Here is a 27,269-nt window from a genome sequence, read left to right on the forward strand (position 1 = left end):
AGCTGCAGCTTGAGCCGGCAGCCCTGAGAGATGCTATGGGGGCCGGGGGTAATGATTGGGGAGCTGGGGGGAATGATTCAAGGCTGGGGGAATAAACAGGGGCTTTCCCCCCAGCTCCTGGTTCAATCCCCCAGATCTCAATCATTCCTCCCAGCCCCCATGGCTTCTTCTGGGGCTGCTGCCAGTACTGTCTTATGAGAGTCTTCTCACTGGTTAGTTTCCAGTGTGAGGATCTTGGCTACATGGTTACTTTATGGAAATGAGGAATGCTTCCTAGCTTGCTCCTGTAACCATTGGCTAAGGGCAAGCAAAACTCAGGGACATCTGATCCCCAAGCCTCCAGGCTTGGGCCTGCATGTAGGGTGCCTGCTAATGGATTTGAAAGTATCTGAAGCCCCAGGCTGAAAAGTCTGGGGTGGAGGATGCTTGCCAGTTGTGGTACCACCTATGGTGTTTGACTGATTAGGCTTTGCTTAATCAAAAGGATTCAGACCTGATCTGGCTAATTTGACCTGGAACAGGAAAAAAAAATTCTCACACACACACATGTGTATATATATATATGTGTGTATGTATATATTATATGTGTGTGTGTGTATATATTTATATGTGTGTGTATGTATATGTATGTGTATGTATATGTATATGGGCCAAGTACTTTATAGTCATGCTCACTGTTAGCTGCATTTAATCAGCTTCATAGTTGGTTTCCACTACTAAGCACATGGTACTTTTAGGAGCAGTTGAAAGATATTTAATGCTGTTTCCTGGTATGGAAATGTAAGAGGGGGTGGGTTGTTCCCCCTTGTTGATTGGGGAAAATAATCTTGTCTTATATTTGTATTAATACAGTAATATATCTACTGTGTGGCCTTTTGAAAATGTAAAGGTCTACATAGTACAACTTTTAGATTGCTCCCTAATATGAATGGTCCCACTGAGTTGAATATGATTTTTTATATGAATAAATGCACACCTGTGTTAATAAAGATAGTATGAATGTATTATTGAATCTTCAAGACAGGGCTGGGGAGCAGTAATTTGGCACTTAGACTTTCAGCTAGGATAGGAAACTTTAAATGAAAACAAGGGCATGAACAAAAATGTTTGCAAAGTTTGTTCATTTTTTAATGTATAAAAAACATAGCGAAGAGTTAAGATTTAGGCAAATGTTTATGAGAACTTTAGGCAAAAGTTCACAGTTCACTTTCCCTGATCCTACAAAATGTTGCAATGTATGTTTTCCGATGTTGGCTGATTTTATGATTTTTCTAAGTTATAAAAGATAGAAATGATGTCAGTTATGTTACTGATACACAAGCTTATCTAAATTATGCACCAGAAGCCAGAATGCTAACAAGTGTTAAAAACCTTATACAAGAAGGACAGCAATCTGTCATTAGTTGAAAACTAAGGGGAAAGAGATTTACTCCCATTTCCCTGCAGGCCAAGTTGGAATGAAAATCTCTTCCAGGTAGTAAGTGAGACAATCTGCTTTTCCATCTTGGTGTTTCAGCTGTCCCTCAGCAGGAACTCTGTTGTCATTTTTGCCATTTGTGGAAAACAGAACAGTGATTAATAATATGAATCATAACAGTTTCTGGGGTAATATGTTATACATGATTTAAGCTTTACTTACAAAGTATATACTGTACAGAACAATCTCTCCATTTGGAGGTACAGGGCAGAATTAATTAAATGAACTATTTTGCTGTTTTCTCTAATTTCTGGGTATCTATAACCTAGAATTAGCTTAAAAGAACAGTATTACTGGTGGTTCACCTGTGTGTAAATCTCTGCCAGTATCACCATATAATCCAAAGATTTATCCTCATACCTGAGAGAGTATTTTCATATAACTAGCTGAAACTCAACTTACTGTTTTAGGGTTACTGAGTGTTTGTAAGGGAAATTACACATTTAAATCTCTGCAGTTACTTAGGTTACTTATTTTGAGGCTGACAGCCACTTTGTTCCAGAGCCTGGTTTCATTAAAGCAGAGAGGCAAGTATACTGGTGCCTTATACGGTTTTTTTCCCCCCAGTCTTGCACCCAGGAGGTAGGAATTTAGAGTTCCTAAATAATTTTGCTAATGGAGTACAGATTCAGTTTATTAGCATATAACAGACTGAATAAAATTATTGATCACTTTACAAACTAAATAGTAAAACTTAGAACACTTTATTATTTACTTTTGTAATCTAATTATGACCTGTTTTTATGTATTATTTTTATAGGGCTTCCAAGTTTGCTAGTGTAGAAAGTAATGTAAAATAATACATGTTTGCTTGTGTGCCTTGTTTTATTCATTACAGTATTTACTCAATTACAAGATGAGGTGCCCCCACTTAATATTGGGGAAAAAGCCCCTTGCCTTACAATCAAACGTGAGGCAGCGGGGGTTGGGGACAGGCTGCTGTGACTTCAACTGGTGCCTGCCCTCCCACTGCCTCTGCATGCCCCACCACTCCTCCCCTGCATCCTCCAGTCTCCCCTGTGCTGCTTCTCCCTTTCTCTTCCCCTCTGAAAAACTCTTTATTACCTCTGCTCCCCACCAGCAGGTTCCATCTCTGCTGCAGCCTGGGGCACAGAGCATGGTTTCAGGCTGGCCTCATAGCAGAGGCATGGGGGGAGAGGGGGAAAGACATCTGGGGACCTGAGGCTGCAGGTAGCAGAAGTGGTGTGGAGCGGGGAACAGGGGAAGGGGTATCGGGGCAGCCTGAAGTTGCAGGGTGAGGGGCAGGACAATATGCCTTAAATGGGGCCTGCCTCTCTCCTGCCTGCCCCACCACCTCTACACTGTCTGTCCCCTACTGCCTTCCCCTGCTTTCCCCATTACTGCCTCCCATCTGCCCTACCACATTCCTCCCTACTGCCTCCCCCACTGTTTGACCCCCCCACCGCCTGCCCTATTGCTAATCCCCATATCACCTCTCCCAGAACCTGCAGTAGTGGAGAGGGGAACAAATTTATGATGATCCTCTAATAATTAGATGCCATACATGGAAAATTATAACAAAATTATAAATTTTCCAAAGGTAGAATCTAATTATTGGGGGTCATCTTACATTCAGGTAAATACACTAGTAAAGTCCATGAAGAATTGACAATTGGCAGGGTTGTAATAGGGAAGTAGTTTGGCTGTTAGGCTTGTTGATGAGAAGAACTGAAAGAACTGAGAGAAGAAAAAGTATGTTAGGGCTTGGGACCTGATGACATAAGGAGAGGGAACAGTTGATATTCTTTAGTGCTGTGACAGACACCCTGGGGCAGCAGTTCAGAGAGGGCCCTGCAGGGCAGGCAATGCACAGCTGCAATTGGATTACTACAAAGACCAGCTAATGAGATTAATTAAAAGGCACCTGCAAGTAATCCTGGGAAGTCACCTGACTGGAAGGGGGCAGGGCCCTGTGGGGTTGATATAAGGCAGGCCCAAACCCTGAGCAGGCAGTTTCATCATGGAAGTTGAAGGGGAAGAACTCTCCAGGGCTAGGGACAGACATTCAAAAAGCCTGAGCCTGAATTGATTCAACCTTTCCAGATTAGTCTAACCGGTTAGGCTGAATCAGTTTGTATCTGCACAGACATCCGAGAAGTGCAGGCACATGGCTGCACTGGCTCAGGCTAGAAGCTGGGGGATGCTAGAGCAGCCCTTCGTTCACTTCCACAGTGCTGAGCTGAGGGAAGTGTGGCCAGGTCGTGGCAGGGCACTCTGAGTAGGGAGGGGTTCCCCCCCACTTTTGACCATCCATCAGGGAATTGATAACCCAGTGTTGATCACCCCTAACTCAGTGTTTTTCACCTCACTAAGAAAACAACACAGGGACATTACCAGCTACTTGTTGATTCTGCCTCTGTCCCAGCTGCCACAGCACAAACTGTAGCCAGCATGTGGTCTACTAGCTAATGCTGAGAGGTGTCTGTGTAAGGCAGAGGGGATGGGGGGAACAGGGGAAGCCAGGCAGACGCCTGCAGTCTCTGCCAAACTGCAGCCAGGGAGCAGAGAGCCCCACCCAGCCCAGAGAGCATGCTGGGATGCTGGGGGACTCTGGTGTATCTTAAACCAGCAAGGGGTCTGGGACAGACATTGCATAAACCAGTTTGAGCCAAATCAGTTAAGTCTGATATGACGTTCAACCAGGTTATCTCAAACCAATTTCAGCCATTTTCAAATTGGTTTATGTGCATTGAACATCTGCTTTGTTACAGGGTTAAACCAGTTTCTGATCACTTCAACTGGTTTGTGTGTAATGTCTGTCCGTAGCCCAGAGATGCTGGTGACTTAGCCAGTGTTAGGCCCAGAGACAGCTAGGAAAGCTGTGGACCAGCTACTGATTAAGACCCAGGCTTAGGTAGGAGTTTTGTTTCAGTCAGAAGGGTTTATGTCTGTGTTTTGGTTTCAGTTTGGTTAGGTGCCTTGGATGGACCAGGAGGGTCTGGTGCCTGGGGGACTAGAAACTGAGGGAAGCCATGGTGGTTTGAGATCCCACAGCACCGGCAAAGCAGGGCCAGGCACAGGCATGGGTGAACCAGGCAGCTGCCCGGGGCTTGGACAGAAAGAGGGCCCCAAAATGGTAATTTGTTTTGCTATTGTTCTGTTATTATTATCATTATCACTGATGAAGGGAGGCCTGATACTAAAAGTTCACCTGGGGCTGCCAGGATTTTAGGTATGGTGCTGGAAGTGGGGAAGCAGTCCCATAGTGCCTGAGAGGGGCATTCTGCAGTGCCTGTGAGGGGCACACTGAGCATGCCAGAGGGGTGATCCCATATTGTATAGTGAGGTTCAGCAACCCAAGAGAGAGCAGAGATAAGGCCTTGGAACAGATGGGCTTAGGCCTGGGGCACAGACAGGGAGGCTCAGCAGCCTGAGAGAGGGCAGAGCCAAGGCCTTGGAAGGCAGATAAGAACTGGGGACTGCAGAAGCTCAGTCCAGTTAATGGACTGTAGCTAGAGGGCTCAGCAGTAGCAAAAAGAGTGGAGGCTGAGAAGGTCAAAGTCAGACACTGGAACAGGAGCAGGCTTGCTCTAAGATCCTCAGGCAGCCTTTCTCCTTTTCCAAATAATAATATTAAAGATGTGGTGGGTGAGTAAAGGAGGTGAGGGTCTGTAGAGTTAGAGCTGGGGCAGGAATTGCATGGCCACCAGGGGGCATCATGGCCACCCCTGGAACTTGAACTTGTCACAAGTGCCAAGTAAGAAGGGAGGGAAAAGGAGAATGACACAATATGTGAAGGGAGGAAAAGGGATAGCGCTTACATATTAGTAGTGGGTTCTTGTTGGGGGGCTGGGGGAGTTAAAGTGTAGAACTTCAAATACCCATTATGAATTTGACAACATTCTATCAAAATTAATTTTATAGCTACTCTGTTTAAGCACAACATTTATTTTTTTCTTTTTGTAATTTAACAGCAATTAGTGAAGGAAGTCAGGAGAAAGATAGAATTGTTTCCATGAGTATAATTTTTTAATTTACCATATTCTAAATTAGTTTTCCATTCATTTCATACTTCTTAAAAAGGATCTGTTCTGCTTGTTCCTACATCAGCCCCTGTAAAAGGAACTCCAAGTATGATAAGGCCTGAATTGCAGGGGGAAGAAATTCAATGTTATTCATGCTCTACAGCAGAGAATCACCTTTATTCTGTGTGGGTTTTGTTTGTTTGTTTGTTTGTTTAACAAAAAACCCATGATAAATTATTTGAAAGGCAATAAATGCTTCCAATTCAAAATCATCCCATCTGGTTTTCCAACAGTGCAATTCAAGTGTACGTTCCAGTTGCAATGACGCAGGATTTGGCACTTTTGCTAGTACTAGAGCTCTATGAGTTGACTTGTGATTGTACTGGCTCTTCAACTTGTGGGACTGCAGTACAAAAACAAACCCAAAAGAAAATTTACTTTAATGTCCTCCTGATCAAATATTCATTAGAATTATAGCTCCAAACAAGACTGATTGATGTAATGCAGTGCACATCAGCATAGTTTATGAACCAACAATCTTCAGTAGCAGATGTATTTGTTTACTGTTTTTAACTCTCTTGTTTTTGTACAATCCTCAACCCCTTGCCCTTCACTGAGACAAAATTCCAGTCCTCACATTCTCCCTCTGCTACATCAGCACTTGTATTTGGCAGCCCCTCAAAACTACTTACAGCTGGTCAAGTTCCTGTAGATTGTGTTTTCACTGCTTACTGTTGTATGCTGGCTCTGAATTGTCTATGATCCCATGGTGCTCTCCACCAAATTTATAGATCATGTGCTAAGAGGGCATTTGTAGAACTGGTGATAAGTTAATAGGACTGAATTCAGGGTAAACAAGTGAAATCCAGTTTTAAAATCTGAAGTTAGCAAAAGGGGTTTCTTAACGTTTTTAGGACTTCCTTTGGTTAAATTTAATAAATCAGTACTTTTTATGTCCTTTAATAAAACTTGTAACTTTTCTGGGTTTGTGGAGTTACTTCCTTGGACTGACTTGTAATTAAAAAAAAAAAAAAAAAAGAAGCTGGTTCCTGTCCAAAAAAATCCTTCTGAACTAATGAAAGCTATTCCTATTGGAGAAAAAGTGCATATCAATAAAATAAGTTTTAATAGGCAGTGAAATTTTCATTTTTAAGTGAATATTTAGTGCTTGCAAAACATTGCGCATTTACAGCCTAAGAGACTGTAGTACTTGTTTTGCAAAGCAGGAAGCTCCATAAGATCTGTGTGTTTCAACACTTACTGAAATAGACTTTTTGCAGGAGTAATACATTGTAGCATCATTTTCAGACACCTATGCGTACTATTAATGCAGTCTTAATACTCACTTAGTCCTCCAGTTTTGTAAACTGGACACATGCCATCTCTTCATTTATCTTGGGCCTCAATAGCCTGATCCCCAGTGACTTCAGTGGAATTTGGACAAGATGCCAAGTGATAGCTTCCAATCACTAGCAGCCTGTGCTAGTTGTCAGTGTGGAAGACAAAGATTTCAGAGTCCATTATTAGCCTCCTCAGTCATTTACCTCTTCAAACAAAACAAAGTGAAACAAAACGTAAAAGGGCACTTAAAAAAATGAAAGGGTTTAGTATTTTGCATATTTGAGAAAATTGTGTCTCCTGAAAGAACCAGTTTATTGGCTTTTTTCAAGGTATTTAGCAAATTCTGATGTTTTTAAATATTGAAGACAACTTTTTTTTTTTAAGAATTTAAAAAATCTGCAGAACTATATGGATATAAGTGCATTCTGAAAAGCCAAGAATACAAAACCAGGCAGGACTATGTAAGGGATATAGTGCGTCTGTATCTTGTATCTATTTGACCGTGATCCCATATGGGTTTGATATGCATAACAATTGCTGAAATCTCAGTATGGTATAATATTTTCTCCTAGCTTTGTCAGAAACAAAAGGAAATAAAACCTTAAAATGACAAATATACTTCCAGGAGACTTGAATTCCTTATTATACCATAATTTATTAATAACCATTGCTTTGACAATGAACAATCTGTTTAAATATTTTACAGAAGACAGTATCTTTGACAAATTATTTTTTATCCTAAAATGACAAATGGAAGAATTACAATAATGTAGAAGAAAAGAACGGCTAGGGGAAGCATTTAAGTTTCAAGTGCAATTGGAGCCAGGAAGGTGACAAAAGCAAGCATAGTAGAGAGAGTAACTCCTATTTAGCCTAAGCTGTAGGGTATAGTTGTCAATGACACAATAGTATTTGCTAAACAGTTCATTAAGCTGACATTTGCCTGTATTCTTTGGGGGAATGAGTTATATGAGGTAGGGTTTGACATGCACAGCCCTTGACATTTTACTGCAAGTTTAAAGCCTTGCAATCCAAGCAGCTCAGATATTCATTAACAGCATAGAATAGGAGCTGGCTTTAATTAATTTATTTATTGAAATAGTTGGACAATTATTAGAAATGCTGCAAGCTCTGCTGACATGCTATACTTCACATACACAGGAATTCATTACTATAACATAGAAATGGGAAGTAGTCTTTGATTTAGTAAACTACTAATTTAAGATAAGACAGTAAGATAGACATTTAGTAGAAATATTGAAAATTCTGCTTCATATACACACAGCAAAGAATTCTAGCTATCTTCTTTAGAAATGTTGTGGCATATGCTGTGAGAAATCTAGTTAGATACTTAATTGTTACATGTGCTTCCACTCTGTTTTTTTCTGTTTTGAAAACTCTAATAATGTCTGAAATTATGAGTTAGGCTCCTAATGCTCTTTCTAAGAAACATCCATAGAGTTTTTTGTCTTTAGGGTCCACAAGCTAAATACTAAGGGATTTATTTGTCAATAGTAATGTTAAAAATGTTTAAAATGAATCTGTAACTCGGGTACACTGAAGGGTGTGCCCTATTATCAACTGGATGGGATGGGTAGGCAGGAGGGGGTGCTGTGAGAGGGATGCTGGAATTTCAGGTGAATCCCTCTTTCCTCTATAGAGTTAGCCCAGGCCCAAAATACTTAATTATATACAATTTATTGAGTTACCAACATTTATATATAAAACTCTTTCAGATAGAGTTTATCTCTCAATTACAGATATAGATACAAATATACATATAAAGGTCTGTTAGCAAAAGGAAATCTGCCCTAGGGAGGGCATTTGGATAAGTACCCATGCCTCAGGCCCAGAAGAGGGGGGATCCCAGGACAGTTAATCCAGCAAGTTTATAGCACAAGTGGGCTAGCTAATAAAGACATCCTTACAGAGCCCATTATACAGAATTAATACACCCACCTATTTATAACACCAACAATAACAATAGATACTGAATAGGAAACATAACTATACCCAATATTAGATGCACCCTCTCTGTGTTTCAACCACTTGTCCTCTCAAATGGGATAGGGTCATCTCCCCCTACGTCCACAGAACCCTCCTTGGTATATATTTGAGGCCTCCTCCACTCCAATCCTGGAAAGCGGTTGGTGTGTGGGGCCTTCCCCCCTGCCCTCTCCTCCAAGGGTCCGTTGCCTGGGAGTGCCTTCCCTGCAGGACCCAGGTTCTCAGTAACTCACAGTTCTTTGTCTGGGGGCTGTCGATCTGGCCTTGGGGTCCCCACACCATCTCAGGCCCCAAGTTGAGGGTCCTTCCCTCTGGGTCCTATGCCCCACATTGGGCAGCCAGGGAGCTCCTATGGGAGCCAAGCCCTCATGGCTTTGGTTCCCCAGCCTCATGCCGTGGGTCTTTCCCCTTCTCGAGCCCTGCTTTGGGCACTGGGGCTCTTTTAGTTTAATGCTAAGCCACACTGTGGGGCTCTTGTTATCTGGCCTAGAGCCGGGGCTAACTTGAGCAGCCTCAAGCTGCTCCCAGGACTCGCTCTCCGCGTGCCAATCCACACACCTCCTCACTCAGCTGCTTTCTGGGTTCTCAGGCTTAAGTTACCTCAAGTGCCTCCCAGAGCCTGAATACTGTGGGCTGATCTGCACGCTGTCGAGGCTCAGGTGGGGTCCCGATGATGATCTTTTCTGGAGCTCCTCTCTCCTCATCATCCCTTGCCATATCTGCCCAGCATGCTGAGCACATTGGGCTTTTATTTACACTGGAGGCCCTGCCCCTGAGGTCTGCCGGACCTGCAAAGCGCAGTTGTCAATCAGGTCCAGGGGCTTCTTGCTTCCCCCCAACCCTCCGAGCAGGGGGGGCAAGCCCCTCCCAGCTGTTACTTGATTGGTGGAAATGTTCCATCAGTCCGAAGTGTCTTTTTCCAAGCCAGGCTTGCCGGGCAAAAGCAGTATGCCCACCACAAATTGTGTACATTGGGTTTATTTCACCATTCTATTATTAAGGGATGCAGCAGATATTTCTGCTAGCAGAAATAATTAGACAAAATAGTGGATTAAGCTAGATATCATGTAGCTGAACTAAAAAATATTAGGATAGAATTAACTGTCATGCTGTTTACTGCCAATCTTCATTTGATTAATCCTGTTGCATAGTTTGTAGGAATATTTCATAGCCTGTCTTTCTCTTTAAGTAATAGTAAAATAGCAGTTTGTTTCCTAGTTCCCACTGCAGAAGAATTAATTGTTAAACAGCACATCTTATGCTTGAGAGTAAAAGCTTCCTACAGGGACCCGAAAGGAATTTCTCCCCTTCATCACACCATTGACTAAGTCAGTTAAGGGAGCATACGTACCTTCTACAGAAATATTTCAAATTTTGGCAGCCACTGTTTCAGACTTACTTTACACAGAATACCAGGCATAGAACATAAAATAAGCTGGTGAGTACCTGAAAATAACAGATACTTTTCTGTTAAATAGCTAAAGGTTATCTTGAAGTGTGGGTGCTCTCTTGGCCCAATTTAGTGATAAATTCCACTTAGTAACCTTCATCTTTTATAAAAGGATTATAGCTTTCACTAGAATACCAGCTTTTTAACAATCAGGATATAGAGACATGCACCAGTGGAAAGCATCTTAGCCAGTTATGTACTTTATTTGAAAGGAAAATGAACATAGAAGCTTCAAGCAACCTAGCCAAACAGCTGGGTTTTTTATATCACCGCAACAGCTTGGGATTGAGTGCACTCAGTTGATTGCCTGGCAAAGCAACTTATTTCAAATACCATAGCCGTGAGTAGGAGAAATTCTGCTTTGTTGAATTCTTAGAGTGCTTGTGCTCACACTCATGCTTGCATTCGCTTGCTTGCTTTTTTGCACACACTCTCTCCTTTTGGTGTAATGGGGAAGAGAACATATATACATATTCCAATTTTCAAAATATTTCATTACTTGAAACTGAACTGGTTTGAAATAATTCATTAATTGTTACCTTATTCCTGTGTCAAGCTTAAGCATGTTCATGGTTGCATTACACAAGACAAAAGAAAATAACCCTTTGAAAATGCAGAAAACTGAGAACCTCATGTGAGACTCTTCTCTTTTCCAAGCAAAAGACCCAACTGAAATGAAGACCACTGAATTCTGTATTTAATCAAACATGATAGGTAGCTGCAAGAGGTCTTAAACTACAAACTGTCTGGAAGAAATAATAGCCAGAATCATTTGAGTGCAGCCTTAGATTTGAACATATAGCTGTTAACGTATTTACAGGTTGAGCAGGTATCTTTCTTTCGACTACTACCTAACTCAGAAAAGAGTCCCATTGAGATGAATAGACTATTTGACAGAAAAGAGATTTTAAAATTAAGGGAAAGTTTAGAATCTGTATGATTAGAAGGCTGAATTATCTCACTGCCGTTTGGTTGTATTAAGGAGAATATTCACCTTCCTTAGAAATACTTCAGGTTCTGGCCATTGCCTTAAGTAGAATTACTGGGCCTGAAATGCAAATGAATTTGATCCAGAATAAGTTAGTGAACCTAAGGATCAGATGGTTCCCTCATAGGGGTTTTACTTGATCTCTACTGTAACCTCCAAATGGACCACTGATTAAGGGTACGTGTGCACATTCACTGTACCTGATCTAGGATCATGTGACTTGCTTTAAGCTGCACGATCATGAATTAGGCACAATGCATGCACATGTTCACCAGTGCCAAGAGCCATTCCACTAGGAGCCATTATCACTAGGTAACAATTCCTGAGTTATTTCAAACCAGATTAGTTTCAAGTAATAAGATATTTAAAAAATATATGAATTGTACATCATCTAAGTAAGTGAGGGTGGTGGGATTTGCAGGGTTTGGTGAGCCCAGAGAGACTGGAGGGTCTGTGGAGAAGTCAGTGGGTCCAGATGTGGGGAGGTTGGGGAACTAAAAATAGCCTGGTTAGGGTAGGAGTGGGTAGGAAAAGCATAGCTCTAAGACTGGGGAAAGGGGCTGGTGTTTCCCAGCCTCGGGGAGGCACTCCAAATATATACAGACATTCAGTAGATTAGTCTAACAGGTTCCAGATCTAAGTTCGATCAGGCCAGCCATTTTTAGCTTTATCTAACCTCCCTAAATGTACATACAGTTGGTATCTCGTGACCTAAGCCTAGTTAGGTTGATCTGAATGTAATGTTTGCATGTACCCTAAGGTGCTAACTTTGGGATTTAGGAGACCCAGATTCAACTCTCAGCTCTTGTACAGAGTCCTTTAGGTCCTTAGGCAAGTTATGTTGTCTCTCTGCAGCCGAGAGCTCTGTCTGAAAATAGGAATAATAGTTATGGCCTACACTCCCTGGAATAAAAAAATACTTTAAGGATTGTGAGGTGCTTTGGCGTCCACTTTAGTGGAGGCTATTAACATACATAAAACTAGACTGATTAGGGAAGTTACAAGTTTTGGAGCAGGGTCCATATCTTCCTCATCTGAATAGCATCCACCATACTTAGCATGCTTAACAAGTACAAGAGTTTGAGGGGAAGAAAGACTTTTTTTTGTCTTTTAAAGCACTAAGATATCATGAAAGTGTAAAATTGAAATATTTCAAGCATTAAACTTTTGATGAAACTTTAAAAAAATAGTAATTAAAACTTCAACCATTTTTTCCTGATTAATGACAGATGCTTCATATATACTCTGACTTCTTTTCTTTTCTTTTCTGTTCTCAAGGAGTAGAAACATCTTTGTTGGTCACTGTTAATGTAAATTCTAAAATGTTTCTTTGAGGAAATTAAGGATTTCATCACAGATGCTGAAAAGGAAGAGAAATGATATTACATAAATAAAATATCCCCTGCAGATAGGGTTTGATAATACACTCCATCTTTAATCTTCTCAACTGATGCATCATTTCAGTGTGCTGTTTTTAATAGGCACCTCATTTCATCCAGAGAGAGCTGCATCTCGGTGGTTCTGTGAAGTGATTCCTGTATAATTTTAAAAACAGATTATAGCACACTTAGAAGGCCACCTGAATGGAAGATGCAATATAGCAAAAGTAATTATATTGTTATTAATCTTGAAGAAGAGAGACTGCTGGCAGGTAGACACATGAAATCTTTTTAAGTATGGTTTTATTCTGAAAAAAACTCACTCTATACAGCTATCACTATTGGGGTTCCAAGTTTGTGTCACAGTGACTTCCAGATTAAATTAGTTCATATTATAAGCAAAAATTGAAAATTGCCAGCTATCATGATTCAGAGGTGACCTTCCCCACTGTCTCTTTGCAGGTATTCTTGCCAAGTGAAGGTCTCTACCTGAATTCTTTCCAGAATGTTCCTATTTTATCTCAGTTTAAAATAGATCACCAGACTACAACATCCTCTCTCCCCACTGTATTGTCACAATTCTAGTGTGAACACTGCCAAAGAGTCCTTTGAAGTCCTTCACAGTTTCTCTGGTGTCAGGATTTTGGTGACCAAGAATCTTTCCTTACATGTCTCTGAAGAAAGAGTTCTAACACTGTTATATGGTAGCCTCTTTTTTTTCTGAATGACAGTCTCAGTTGTCTTTAGCATCTGTAAAGCATTTCCCTTTGGGAGTGTGTGATTCAAGTAGTTGATTAAAGTGACTCAAAAACAACTTCTTCAAAACAAACCTTGTTTCGTTTTCCCAAAGGTTGATAACGATCAAAGGGAAAGATTCAAACAACAGCAGACCATGTGAATCTGGTCTCACCTAACTTTATCTTTTTCTTAAGAGTTTAATAGTTTTCATTTAGCTCAGTAATCTACCTTGGTTGGCAGAACAAACTGTCCCCCTGAAATCTTCATTTTTCTTAGTCTTGCATGCGGTGTCTCTTTCCCTTAGCAGCTATTGCCTTCACAACCATTTTCTTTTTAGACTAGAGATTTCAGTGGTTTGATGTGACTTGATCCCAGGCTCAGGGAAAAATTAAGGTGTTAGCCTGTTTTAAGTTAGGAAAGTGGGCTTTATCAATTAATAACTCCCTCACTGTTTCCTTGAGGACAGTTGGTATTCTTCCTAATGATACCGTATCTTCATCAGGGTTTCATTTCCTATTTAGTTTCCCCCAGCCATTTCTAATTTAATTGTGTGGGTCAGACAGGATAATATTGGAATATGAAGCTGAGGTGCATATGATATTCATAAAAAGTAATATAGATAGGTTCTTCATTCTCCATTCCAGCCCTGCATATTCAGCATGGAATCTGAAAATCAAATTGCTCCCTTCCTATTCTTTAGTCAGTACCATCTATCCCCATCAGGATGTAATATTCAGGATTCCAGGATGAGGTGTTCTGGTTTTCCAAAAGGTGCTCAGTATTTAGCTATATATGAGGTTAATTTTTTTTTTTTCTGGCAGGATTTTCAAGAACACTTCCCACTACTAATTTCTTTCCCTTCATTTTGTTGAATGGTTTCAGTTTGCTTAGTGATTCAAGCATGCAGCTTACCTGGCAGATCAGCCTAGAATAGAAGAATGTATCTGCATAAGGCATGGGCAGTATCATTAAGCATTTGTATGTTGTTTGGCTGGAATCAACCAATGAGCTTTAATTGTAAACCATTCTGGATTTAGAACAAGTGGAAGCTTACAATATTTCTGGGTGGGTATTGGCTTTCTCAAAATGAATATATTTGAAATAGAATAAATTCTTTTGTCCTCTTGCTTATATTGTCCTGATATCAGTGACACTTGCTGGCAGTTTCACAGGCAATAAAAGTTTTACTTGATCATTTTAATAATTTTCTCTTTAGATTCACATATCACTGATCAATGGGCGGCCTAGTGCTGATGATCCTTCTTCAGTACTGCTGGAATTCACTTCAGCGCGTTTTATTCGTTTGAGGTTTCAGAGGATACGAACGCTGAATGCTGATTTAATGATGTTCGCTTACAAAGATCCCACTGAAATAGACCCCATAGTTATGAGGAGGGTAAGTTCTGGCCAAATCACAGAACTGCATGCATAGGAATTATGTTGGTTTTAGCAATACTATACCTGCCTTTCATCACCATAGGGAACCTTGAACGAATATGAGTAGCTGTTGTTTAGCTGCCAAGCTCTTGGTGACAGATAAATGGCTCCCCTTTCTTCTGTGTTTTGTTTCCCTTTCAGGAGCAGAAGAGAAAGTTTGTTTACATATTTTGTTTAACAATGTTATTAATGTGAGAAGGCATTGCCTGTGCTGCTTTGAATGTAAAATTTGGGGGTTATGGTATTCAGTAGGGTGTTGCTGATTGATAATTCCTTGTGACCTCTTCATTTGAGTTTCCTTGAACACTTTATTGCACTAAACTAACTATCCTTCTGATTTATTTATTATTGTTATTGTTGTTATTACCCAATCAATTTAAAAGGAAAGAGAGGATGCAGAACTTTGTATACATTTCTGCACAGTAGTTACTATGTATTTTCATTTAGCTTTCCATAATTTAGTACCTACCATTTCAGGACTTCATCTGGCATGATAGTAGTGCTTGTAGGTAACATGATAATGACATGAGCTCCAACTCAGCAATGGGTAATCCTGACTGTTTGGGGAGAAAAAAATGGATATGAATGCTTTTTTGCAAGGTGAAAATAGACATCAAGAGCCCCGTAAGTCAAAGCCTGATAGCCTTTCTCCATTATTAGCCACTCCTTTCACTGTGTGTTCTGAGTTTTCTTTCTTCTGGGGAGTAAAATCCATTACATTTGACCTGCCCATTTTATTTTATGCATCTACGGCCTTCATTTGGTCTGTATGTGGGAATTGTTTGAGAACTGGTAAGCCATATTCTCTGCTGTGAAAAGTGATGAAGCCCACAGACTTGCATCAAGCTACACTACTTCATACCAGCAGAGAATATGATCCCATTTCTGTGTTACTTGGGCATGAATCTGTTGATCATGAAACAGTTACCTACTATACCATCTTCTGTATTTGCAGTAGATCAAAAAAGGAATAAAATAAGAGCTGACAGTTCTATTACTAGGAAAGAATTTTGAACACAAGTCACCTGCAGCTTGCCATGCACAAGGCAATTCCTCTTCTGTTTTGTCTTACAGTATTATTATTCCATAAAAGATATATCTGTTGGAGGCATGTGTATCTGCTCTGGCCATGCAAGGGCTTGTCCGTTGGATCCAGAAACAAATGTATGTATATTTCCAAGTGTCTCATTTATAATGCAGACCATAAACTTATTAACTTTCCCATATACAGAATTCTGTGATTTGGTATATGCTATTCATTTAATATAATCAAAACCTGTGCCAGAGTACAATAATTTTGGCAATCAGAATGAAGAACTTTGTAAGTCAGTATTTCTTTTCTTCCATGATATTAATCAAAATTTTTCTTCAGTATATTTTTACTAATTTACTGGATGCCTGTACATCACTAGTGTAATAAGGGGTGGGTGAGCAGGGCATTGATTTTGAGAGGACACGAGAAAGGCAGCTGCTAGGTTGCCTGTGCTGCAGCTGCAGCCTGTATGCATGGAGGTAGGTCTCTCATGCTTGGCATCCTTCCTCCCCACACTTTATGGTGCTTAGCACACACATGCCCTTTCCTCCCACCTGGCCCAGGGGGCCAAGACACTTAGTTATGCCTATGCTGTAAATAAATGATAGTTGTACTATCAACCATATTAGTGTACTGTTCAGTTAACATTTCCTGATTGCTCTTGAAAATCATGAGCTGGTTCATTTTTTCCCTATGTTTATCCTTTTAAGATCAACTCTATCAGGAAATTAAAAAAAAATCAGAATCAAACAAAAAGCCTAATTTAAGTTTGCTCCTCCACCTCCCAATTCCTGGCACATGTGCATACACATAGGCTAGGACCAGTCATTCAAAAAGCCCAAGATGGAATTGATTTAAGTTATGTGGTTTTTTGTAAGTGTTGTAATTTAGATTGGTAGCAAACAAAACACACATTCGCCCTTTGGTGCAGGATACAAATCTTAGACTGGTTTCTGCCATTTTTTAACCAGTCTGTGTGCATCAAATTTCTGTCCCGTTACAGGTATAAACTGGTTTCCGATCACTTATACAGGTAAAAGTAATGTCTGTACCTGGCCTTAAACACTAACTCTGAAATAACTACCTAGCTCTATAATGCTGTTACTAAGTAGATTGTAATATTTCTACCCTGAGTTTTCCCTTATAGAGAAGATAGGAAAACTAAAATATTTATTTAGGATATTGAGCCATTATGTAGGATTAATAGAAAATATCCATTTTATATTATTCTTTTAAACAAAAAAAGGAAATGTTTACAGAAACCTGTTAAAATTGTGTAAAATCTTACTCATTTAATCCTTATAAGCCTTTTGAATAATGATCTTTATAGCAAATGCTGAACCATTCCTGCAGTTACTCTTATTGAACAGCTGTCACACTACGATCTTAGCCTAAGTATTATTTGTTTGCACTGAGTCTGCCTTGAAGGAGTAACGCTCATATTACAGACCCAGAAAAGGTTCTCTGGAGAAACTGTTTGCATATTCTGCCTGTGCAACACAGGAAGGGTTTGCAGTATGGTGAAGTATCTGGTTTTACCTCTGAGTATATGTATGTTGCCTAAATTGTTTTAAAATTATTATAAGTACAACAAAGTAAATGAAATGCACATGGAATCTGATCTAGGTAGACTGTTTACATTAATTTGCATAAATGCTTTACTGGAAAGGGACACTTGAATATTTCAGATGCATAAAGAGAACTAGATTTTAAATATAATGCATGGCGAGATCTAGGTAATATAAAAAGATAACTGTCCTGAATGAATTGGTTTTCTTATATTAATGGGATGCATTAGTCTCAAAGCTCTTTTCTTGGTCCTCTACTCTATGCTTTATCCAAACATGATGCTGTCACAGATCTCGTTTAATTTCCCTTTTTGAAATACATCAGATTGCTGCATTGGGTCCTGATTCGCTGTCCTTGGTGTGCTTGAGCAAAGTCAGAGACTGTCCCTGGCTTAAGACCTGAAGACTTTAGATTAGTGTGAAGTTATTCTATTTAAACTTCTTGGAGTGGGGACCTGTGGTTTGACTGAGTAGCCCTGGAAATATTACCAACTCCCTAGGGTTCCCTTATAATTTACTTACTCTCTCTCAGAAAACCAGTCATGGGCATGCTTGGCTACTAACTTTTTAAGACCTCTCTTCAAAAGTATATGAGACACACACACGTAATATAACCTACATACATTTGCATGCCTCACTTCTCTCCATCTGGAACATTCTTGGTTTGTTATCCAGAGTCCCTCCCCTGCAACTTATATTTTATTTCCAATACTATGGAGTGTGTCCAGCTCAGCTTGCTGTCATTGGCCTTGATTTATCCCACAGTTAAACTGGAGCTTCCACATTATGAAAGTATGCCCTTCTCTGCTTTTCTCTGCCCAGAGGCTACCAGTGTGGCTCTGTGGGGCTGTTTGTATATCAATACCTTGCTTCTTGGCTCTTTTTAGTTCTATTCCTTGTCCTGTTTCTGTTCCCCAAATGTAAATAGGTAAGAGGTTCAACTTTTCCCTGATACACCTAACTTCCTTAGTATACCAATTATTCAGTTGAAGAAGAATTTCTAAGTTTAAATGATTTTTTTTAGTGTGGTTGGTATATGTTAGAGCAGGGGCAAATCTGGCCCGCAGAGCCACGAAATTTGGCTTGCAGGAATTCCTGGAAAAACTGGAAGCTGGGGAGCAGTTGAAGCTCCATGCAGAGGGGTCCAGTCTTACCCATGCCAGTGCCAAGCAGTAAAATTGGGACTAGACCCACCCCTCATGCATCCAGATTGGGCTGAGCTGTTCCCTGCTGCCCTTGCATCTGGGTAGGAGACACTCCATCCCAGCTATCATATCTGGATCGTGGCTGGGCTCCTCCTCAGTTCCCCTACGTGTCTGGGTTGGGGCCACTCTGCCCCATCCCCTGTGTGTCTGGATCAGGGCTTCTTCACCCAAACCCCCAACCCCCACAAGTCTAGATTGGGGTTGGGCTGCATACCTCCTGCAGCTGAATGGGCTGCTCATCTAGCCCACGGGGCAAAAAGGTTGGGTACCACTGTGCTAGATGACGACCTAAGCTGGATACACAGAGACATTACAGAAAATGGAAATTTTCATAGTAATTGTTTCCTAATATTATCTAGAATTTATAAATTATACAAAGAAGCTCCAGATCATCACATGGTGTTACTAACTTTTCCTTTTTTTCTGTATCAATTAGAAATCCATTTGTGAATGTGAGCACAACACGTGTGGAGAGACCTGTGATCAGTGCTGTCCCGGTTTCAATCAAAAACCTTGGCATGCTGGGACTTTCCTGGCCAAACATGAGTGTGAACGTAAGTTAAAAAGCAACAGGAGAAAAGGGAGAGAGAGCTTAACCTGTGATTCACTGTGAACATTCAATCCAACTATATCTTTAGAATCCATTTTGTTTGTAAAGCACACGTTGCTCTTGGGAACTACTCTATTTTTTATCTCACAATAGTTACAGCTGCCAGAAGAAAAGAAAAGGAAGAAAAAGAAAAAAAAATTAACTGAGCAGTTTTTTGTGTAGGAACATGACATTTTGTTGGAATTGAAATATTTTGTGAGAACGTGTCAATTTTGATGAAGATTTTTGAGTGTAGGACGTCAACAAATCATTTTGGCTTTCTCTTTCTGTTTTGATAATGTCAGAACCTTGTTTTGATAAAAGAAAATGCTTTTATTTTGATTCATTGCAGCTTTTATATGAAAGTATATGTTTTAGGATATTTGTCAAAGGTCCATCTGCCTGTCATTAGCCCAGCGGGCTAGCATGGTTAAGGCACACCAGATTCTGTAGCTAGTGGCACACAAGGGACTGATGTGGAAACATCTCCAGGTGGAATAACCAGGTACCCATCTACATCTGAGTCACCTGGGGATAGCCTTTGGAATGAGTCTAACTAAATCATGGCTTGAACCCATGCCTTCACAGGCATAGTGAGACACCTACATCTGTCTGTACTGCACCCCTAATATATTTTTACACACATTTAATATTTTATAGAAATGTTTTCCCTTCATCAAAACCAAATATTTTTGCTTATCAAAAACTGAACAATTCAATACATCAGAAAGCTGGTCCCATCCATACTGCTGGTCCAATGAAAGATATCAAAAAATTCCTTGTCCCTCGCTATTTCCTTGACATGGGCTGTTCAACTGGTGGCCTGCAGGCCACATGCTGCCTGGGAGGGCTTAATGTGCAGTCTCTGAGCTCTTTCTCAGGTGCTGCTCCCCTCATCACTCTAGCTGCAATAGCAGGTGGTATCTCTAGGGTCCCCCGTCCATCCTTTGGTGTCCACTTCTTAGGGGGGGTCTGGGGCTGTGCCTGGGGGGTGGGGAAGGGATTGGGGTTCCATGTGGAGGAAGGATTGTACCTGCACGGTGCAGCATTGGGTGGTGGGGATACATGCACAGGCATCCATTACAGAGCATTGAGGAATCACACTGATAGACCTATGTAGTGCAGTGATGAGCAGGGTAACTGCATGGGCATGTAGAACATCCGCATAGCTTACAAGTTGGACAACCCTATCCTGGACCATCACAGCTACAACAACACTCCACTCCTGCTTAAAATATTGAAGAATTTACTTTTCATGACAGATTCTCAGATTATGACTTTTTTTGTGCTCAGATTCAGAATAAAAGGCATTTAAAATATCAGGATATCCAGACACATTGGAAATAGATTTTCTGATTAACCCTAATAAGAGTAATCATTACTGTAGTTTAAGAGCTCACCTGCAAATATCACAAACCTCTTTAATTTCTGAACATGCTAAAATGGAATGTTACACTGTACATGTGCTTCCAAAACACACTGTGAAAGAAGGGCAGCTACATTTATTCTAATAATTCATTTTTATCTGATTTCTATAATGATTTGGTTGCAAGGTTGTACCTAAAATTGTAGATGGACACCTAGGATCTCATCCAAATCACCCTGAGGTCAGCAAAATGATTCCCTGACAACCCAGTTAGCTTTGAATGGGGAATTCCTGCTTATTAGAATCTGGAAGTGATAATTACCAACATGTATGTATACAAATAGGGTGCCAAACCTCATTTACCAAATATTAAAGATGGGTTGCAGAAGTGTTGTCTGTATCCTGGTGAAGTTGTACTTATGGTTTGGGATCTTGGGCCAAGTCATTGCTAGGGATTTGATTCAGTTCTGCTGAGATCTTGCAGGCTTTTTCCTCCTGCCAGGGTGGTGGCGGTCTCATTAACAGAACTAATATTCTGTCTTGCTGCAGTTTCAGGGTCCTACTGAAACCAAAAATGTGGGGTGTGAGGGTGCATGCAGATGGGGGTGGGAAAGAGGGGAGTAGATTTAAATCTGAAATCTTATGAAAGATGAAGGATTTTTGCTTCAGACTTCCTGTTCTGCCAAGCTCCAATATGTATTGTATGTAAATAGAGGGCTCTCATTAAGCTTCCTATTTAGCTTTGGTGAAAATTAAAGAGACTATAACAGTTTTAAAATTTGAATAGCTTTTTGTGGAGCTTGTATTTTTGTATGCCTTACAGTATTTAATCTTTTCATGGACAATGGGTGCATTCAGAAAAATATGGGATTATTAGTTTAAAATGACTGCATTGTTAAAAAAGCTTTTAGATTTCTCCCCCCCCCCAACAAGATAAAACCCAGAAAAAAATAACATATGGGAATCCAGGCATCATTTGTGAATGGACTGTATTATTTTTAAGGGCTGAAGAAGCAGTAAGCTGAGGAGTAAATGTGCTATTTGTTTCAATGTACATGGCACAGAAGTCAAAATAATAAAATAATGAATATTGCTAATACTTCAGTAATTCTTCATGTCTATAGCCTGGATGTGATCTTTGCTAATATAGTTGTCTCTGTTTGTTTGTTTGTTTGTTTGTTTTCCAGCATGCAATTGTCATGGTAAGACAAAAGAATGTTACTATAATCAGAGTATTGCAGACAGAAATCAGAGTTTGAATGTCTATGGAGAATATGCAGGGGGTGGAGTGTGTATTAATTGCACAAGTCACACTGCAGGCATAAACTGCGAGACCTGCATTGATGGCTACTTCAGGCCAAAGGAGGTAAAGTATGCTTTTCTGTTGCCTTTATATATTTCTTATAGTTCAAGCCATCACTTGTGTGTGGAAAGTTAGATTATTAAGGTATGCTTTTGATTGCCATTTTATGAAAGTTAAGTTCTAATTCTGCCAGCCTACTAGCCGTCTTTCACAGTTGGAAAGTAAATGTTCCTGAGAATATGAAAGCAAATTGGGTTGATATGAAAGAATGTATTTGAGGTCAGGGCCTGCAGCTAGAATTTCAGTTTGAGTTAAAGGAGGGTGTGATCCTGTAAACACGGCTTTTGCATCAGTAGAGATTTTGAATGTGCACCCTCAAATAGCAGGGAAATATTCCTGTAATTGTTGCTGGGTAGCGGAGCTAAGGGAAAAGAGAATCTGTAATTTTTAAAAGCTGTTTAAATGTAGCAGTGATATTTGTAAACCTGATTGCTATGATCTCCAGGCCTCGATCATGACTTAAGTGCAGTCTGTTAAACAGATGTAGCCACTGATGTTCTTTAAAGTGTTCTGTCAATACCCTCAACTTCAACCAAGGCTGGGAAATATCTTCAGAAACTCTTCAGTAGGTATTGCAGGTGATACTCCATCTTGACCTTAACTGAGGCCATGAGTAACAGTAGTAGACCATGTTAAAGGAGTTTTGATCTGTCTTCAGCAGTTGATTGACTAACCTTGCAGCACAAGTCGAAGAGTTACTATGCTCAAGTAATCTTGAGCAGTTACTATGTTTGTGTCCCAGGCTGTGAGCAAAAAAAATGTGGGCAGACTTCTGACAATATAGGAGAGCCACACTGTTTTGAATGTATGACTTGTGAGTTGTCCAGATCACAAAGGAAGAGTTTAGCTATACTGAGAACGGAATTCTTGTATGTTGAGTCGTCTGATGTGGGCTTTTTTCTAAATCCTTAACTGGTCAAACCCAATTGGCACTCAATGGTATATGTGCTCCTAAACCACTTGGGCATTTGGAAATTCCACCCTTACTTCTTTTGCCTTAACAGTAAGGAATAACAATCTGAAGACATTCTCAAAGTTCAGTGTAGTTCGGGCACTTTTTCTTTTCAGAAAAGGTTTTGTCAGTGGAAAGCATCCTGAACTGTGAGTTAGGCATGAAAATGCACAGATGAGCATGTGTTGGAGCCGTTCTGGATCTGGCTTGTAATGGGGATCAGGCACAGAATGGAAGTGTTTGTGAGCTTTTGCAGGAAAAGTAATAGCTCTTTGCTGCTTGACTGCTTCCTTGTGGCCAGTTCATCAAGCAACATCGAGTAGAAAGCAACTAAATGAAAGGAGCAGCTGCATGGGCTCCTTGGGTGGTTGGGGACTCACAGAGGGAAGCATGATTGCATTTGCCAGTCATAAGCTAGTCAACACTGATTTCCATGCTTTGTTCTTTAAATCCATTGCTAGTTACATGACTGATGGAATTCTGGGCACCTATATTACTCTAAAACTTAGTTTTTATCTCAGGCATAATATTAGAATATAGTTCAGGTCTTGAGTAATGTTTTGAAAGATGAAAGGAATTGTTCAGCTGTCTAGTCTTCACTTTTCTTCTTTTATCTTGTTTAATTATTGCATGTCAGTGAACTTCGGTGTAAATGAATTGTTCTGTTTATAATCGGGACTTCTCATTTGTTATCATGGTACTACAGAATTTCAGTATTAAAAGCCAGGGGTGGTTTAAATACTGAACTGTGCTTTTATTCACTTTAAAGAAGACTAATATATTTTTGTTGACAACTTGCATTAAAAAATCATTAATGTACATGACGTTTGAGGCTCAAATATTTGAGTGTCTTTCTGGTAAAAATTGAATAGCTAAGCTAAGGTTAATATCTAGACTGAATACTGAATTAATGGGCTGACTGAAGGGGCCATTTCAATTGCTGTTAAAGCACCTGAGCAGATTATGATTTTGTTTGTTTTTGTATATTTTAAAAAACCATACCAATTTTTAAATTTTAAAAGGTCAGATCATTTTTATTTTGAAACTCACTCATATTCTTTTTGGTGTAGGTATTACCAAGTGACCATAATCCATGTCAGCCATGTGCCTGCGATCCAAATGGATCTTTACATGATACTTGTATCAAGGATGAGAAACATGCAGGAGGAGGTGAGTTCCCTGCTATCTTATAACAGTAAACATTAGTTCTAGCATTGTTAAAATGAAATTTGATTAATACCTTCTGTTTCTTACAGAGAAATATTACCTCATGGGAGACTTGGACAAAACCATTATGCATGTGGTGGTCACTTCTATACCTATATTAGCATAACACTTCTGCTTGAAAACTGAGATTTTTTTCCCTGCCATGTTTTCAGACCCACTTTCAGATTTACAGACTACAGATGTTTTAGCTTTGCTGTGTCTGCTTCTCTCCCAGAGGCTTAAGGAAGGGTACTGTGATACCTGAATGTTTGCCAATGTGTACTGCAGCCAGAGAATTGACCCAATAAAAGATAGTTTCATAGTTGGTAGGGTCGGAAGGGACCTGAGCAGATCATTAAGTCTGACCCCCTGCCATGGCAGGAAAGAGTACTGGGGTCAAACAACCCCAGCAAGGTGTTCATCCAGCCTCCTCTTAAAGACCCCCAGGGTAGGGACCAGCACCACTTCTCTTGCAAGTTGGTTCCAGATCCTAGCCACCCTGACTGTGAAGTAGCGCCTCCTGATGTCTAGCCTAAATCTACCCTCTGCCAGCTTGTGACCATTATTCCTGGTCACTCCTGGTAGTGCCTGAGGGAACAGGGGCTTCCCCAGTGCCTGCTGGTCCTCTCTGACTAGTTTGTAACAGGCCACGAGATCCCCCCTCAGCCTTCTCTTGTGGAGGCTGAACAGGTTCAGGTCCCGTAGCCTGTCCTCGTAGGGCCTGCTCTGCTGCCCCCTGATCATGTGAGTGGCCCTCCTCTGGACCCTCTCCATGCTGTCCACATCCCTCTTGAAGTGCGGCGCCCAGAACTGAATGCAGTACTCCGGCTGTGGCCTGACCAGTGCCACATAGAGGGGATACCACCCATAAGAATGTTTGCCTTTACAGACGCAAGGACATTTAAATAAATATCCCCTATAAAACATTGGGGGGGGGGAGTTGCCATGTTTCAGAGCCTCTAGAAACTGGCTCATACTGGCATTCAAACAGGAGATCTGCAAAATCTCAGCCCACTGCATGTGTTCCTCATTGTGTGTGCTTGAAAGCAGATGCAGGCATGAAGCACACAGCATGCATTTGCATCCTTGTAAAGGATTTTCTAGCCCTATTGCCAAGAGCAAGGAGCTTTCTCCTTCAGCAACAGAGATTAAAAATAAAGCATAACTATAATCTTTTCCTTTCTTTTCTTCTTAACTCCTATTTGCATTTGAAAACTAGGAAACGTTTGTTTGAGTGGTATCACATTATGTACCATCTCTGTTATTAATGCAGGATTACAGGTTCTTCACCTTGGCTCTATATAAGAGCCTTCTTCAAATAGAAAATAAGCCACATTTTGCCATTTGAAAATGATAGACTACAGTACTGACTGTTGCTGTTGTTGACAAGTTTTTGAAAATATGGTGGGAAGGCAAGAGCAAAATTGCAAGGTCGGTTTATCAGGGATTTTTTAATTGGACTAATTGTACACCATTGATAAGAGATATTGTAGTGCTGCTGCTTCTTCTTTTTTTAAACTGATCAATGAAACATAAAAGGAGCACAACAGGGCTGTAAATACAGAGCCCAGAGGTGCAAAAGCTAGTAGATCAGCCATGTACTGATTACATCAGTTCAATGAAGTGATTAAAGTTTCTAGGTAGAATGATAGAGCTTGATTAATATAATGGTGAAAGGAACAATATATCACACAGATTAATAAGAAAGAGTGGAACAGCAGAAGAGAACATACCTCCTGGGGCTAGAAAATGCACTGCAAGACAATGTGATGTCTTTAGCAAACCCACAGATAAGAGTGCATAGGTTATAGAGGAGGGACTGTAGAAAACCAAAAAAATCTTTCATGCTATTCCAAAGGACAGCATTTATTCAAATAGCTCTTGCTGATGATGTTCAGTCACTCTTACAAAGTAGTGAAGCTGTGGCTTTGAAACGAAAGAATGGCTTAATTCAAAGCAATGTGTTGCCACACATGCATGCTAAATACCACTACATGGAGTGTGTGTAAATGAAATGGGGGCCCTAAATTGAAGTGGTGGGTTTTAAAAAATACTCCGTATTGTGCACACACCCTGCTGACTTATCTGTCTGTCCAGCGGGGAGGGGAGGGTGAGCTGCTGGTGGGCGAAGCGGTCCTGGGCTGCAGCAACAGCGGCCCCCCCCACCACTCAGGTGGCACCTGGCTTGGATGGTCCTGGGGGGCACCACAGCTGTGGAGGGAAGCACTGGGCCCCTGTGCAGCTCAGGCAGGCAGGCAGACTTGGGGGCGGGGGGGGAGGACGGAGTGGGGATCAGGCTCGCTGCTTTTCTTGGGCACAGCCTGCTTTCCTGGGGCTTCCTACAGAGCCTCAGAGTTATATGGAGCCTGGTGCTTCTCTCCATGGCTGTAGGGGCAACATGCACCGCAAGTCATTTAAGGTGCATTACACTGCCAAATTACCTATAGCAGCTGGAATTAATGCACAATATGCCACCGAGGCATGCAAACACCGACAACATTTAAGTGGTGCAAAAGCATTTAGCCCACTTTCAAGTGTCAGGCACACATGCCTCTTGTTTCATCTACACACAGCCATAGTCTTTGGATTTTTATTACTGTACAGGTTTACTTCTCTCACTCACAGTGCTGACTACAGCCGGAGTCATTCTGCAGTGTTTTGCACTGTGAAGAGCAGGAATATATAGGGTTTTAAACACTCTAAGAGTAGAAGTAAGAAAGTAAAAAAGAGAAATAAATATTTAACTTTCTTTGTCTTAATAATGAGGTCTATGTGAGCTCTAATAGTGTTCAGTTCTGGCCTCTAGGCAGTTAATTAAGTTAGGATGTATTACAGATATTTCCTAAATCTACTTGTGTATCAGTAGTACACAATGGATATTTGGTAGATGTCTACTATAGCCTCTTTATCTGGCAAGTCAAGTAAGTGTCCATGTTTAACTTCTTCCTCACCCACATCTTAATCTTTCTTTAGTGTCACTGTCCATCTAATCCAACATCTGTCAGTCTCTCTAACATTCCTAGGTGTTAGAGAACAGGAATGCCTTTTTCCTTTCTTGTCTTCCCCGCTCTCTTTGTCTCTGTTGATAATACTATTCCCCCAGTTACTCTGGCCCATAGCCTAAGTTCCATCTTTGATTCAGTGTCTAACCCCATGCTTCCAGCTCAGGTCCAAGTTTTGATTT

General features: G+C 40.6%; 1 protein-coding gene across 1 annotated transcript in view; it reads left to right on the forward strand.

The window, feature by feature from the left end:
• The window catches only part of LAMA2 (laminin subunit alpha 2), a 434,604-nt gene that overhangs the window by 75,273 nt on the left and 332,062 nt on the right, over positions 1-27,269 (forward strand). Inside the window, exons 6-10 of the mRNA XM_019538207.1 lie at positions 14,583-14,762; positions 15,878-15,967; positions 19,046-19,163; positions 21,752-21,930; positions 23,950-24,049. Of these exons, the coding sequence (XP_019393752.1) occupies positions 14,583-14,762; positions 15,878-15,967; positions 19,046-19,163; positions 21,752-21,930; positions 23,950-24,049 (667 nt within the window). The remainder of the gene's footprint in view (positions 1-14,582; positions 14,763-15,877; positions 15,968-19,045; positions 19,164-21,751; positions 21,931-23,949; positions 24,050-27,269) is intronic.

This window comes from Crocodylus porosus, unplaced genomic scaffold, assembly GCF_001723895.1.
Source record: "Crocodylus porosus isolate Cpor-Errol unplaced genomic scaffold, CroPor_comp1, whole genome shotgun sequence".
NCBI classification, from domain to species: Eukaryota; Metazoa; Chordata; order Crocodylia; family Crocodylidae; genus Crocodylus; species Crocodylus porosus.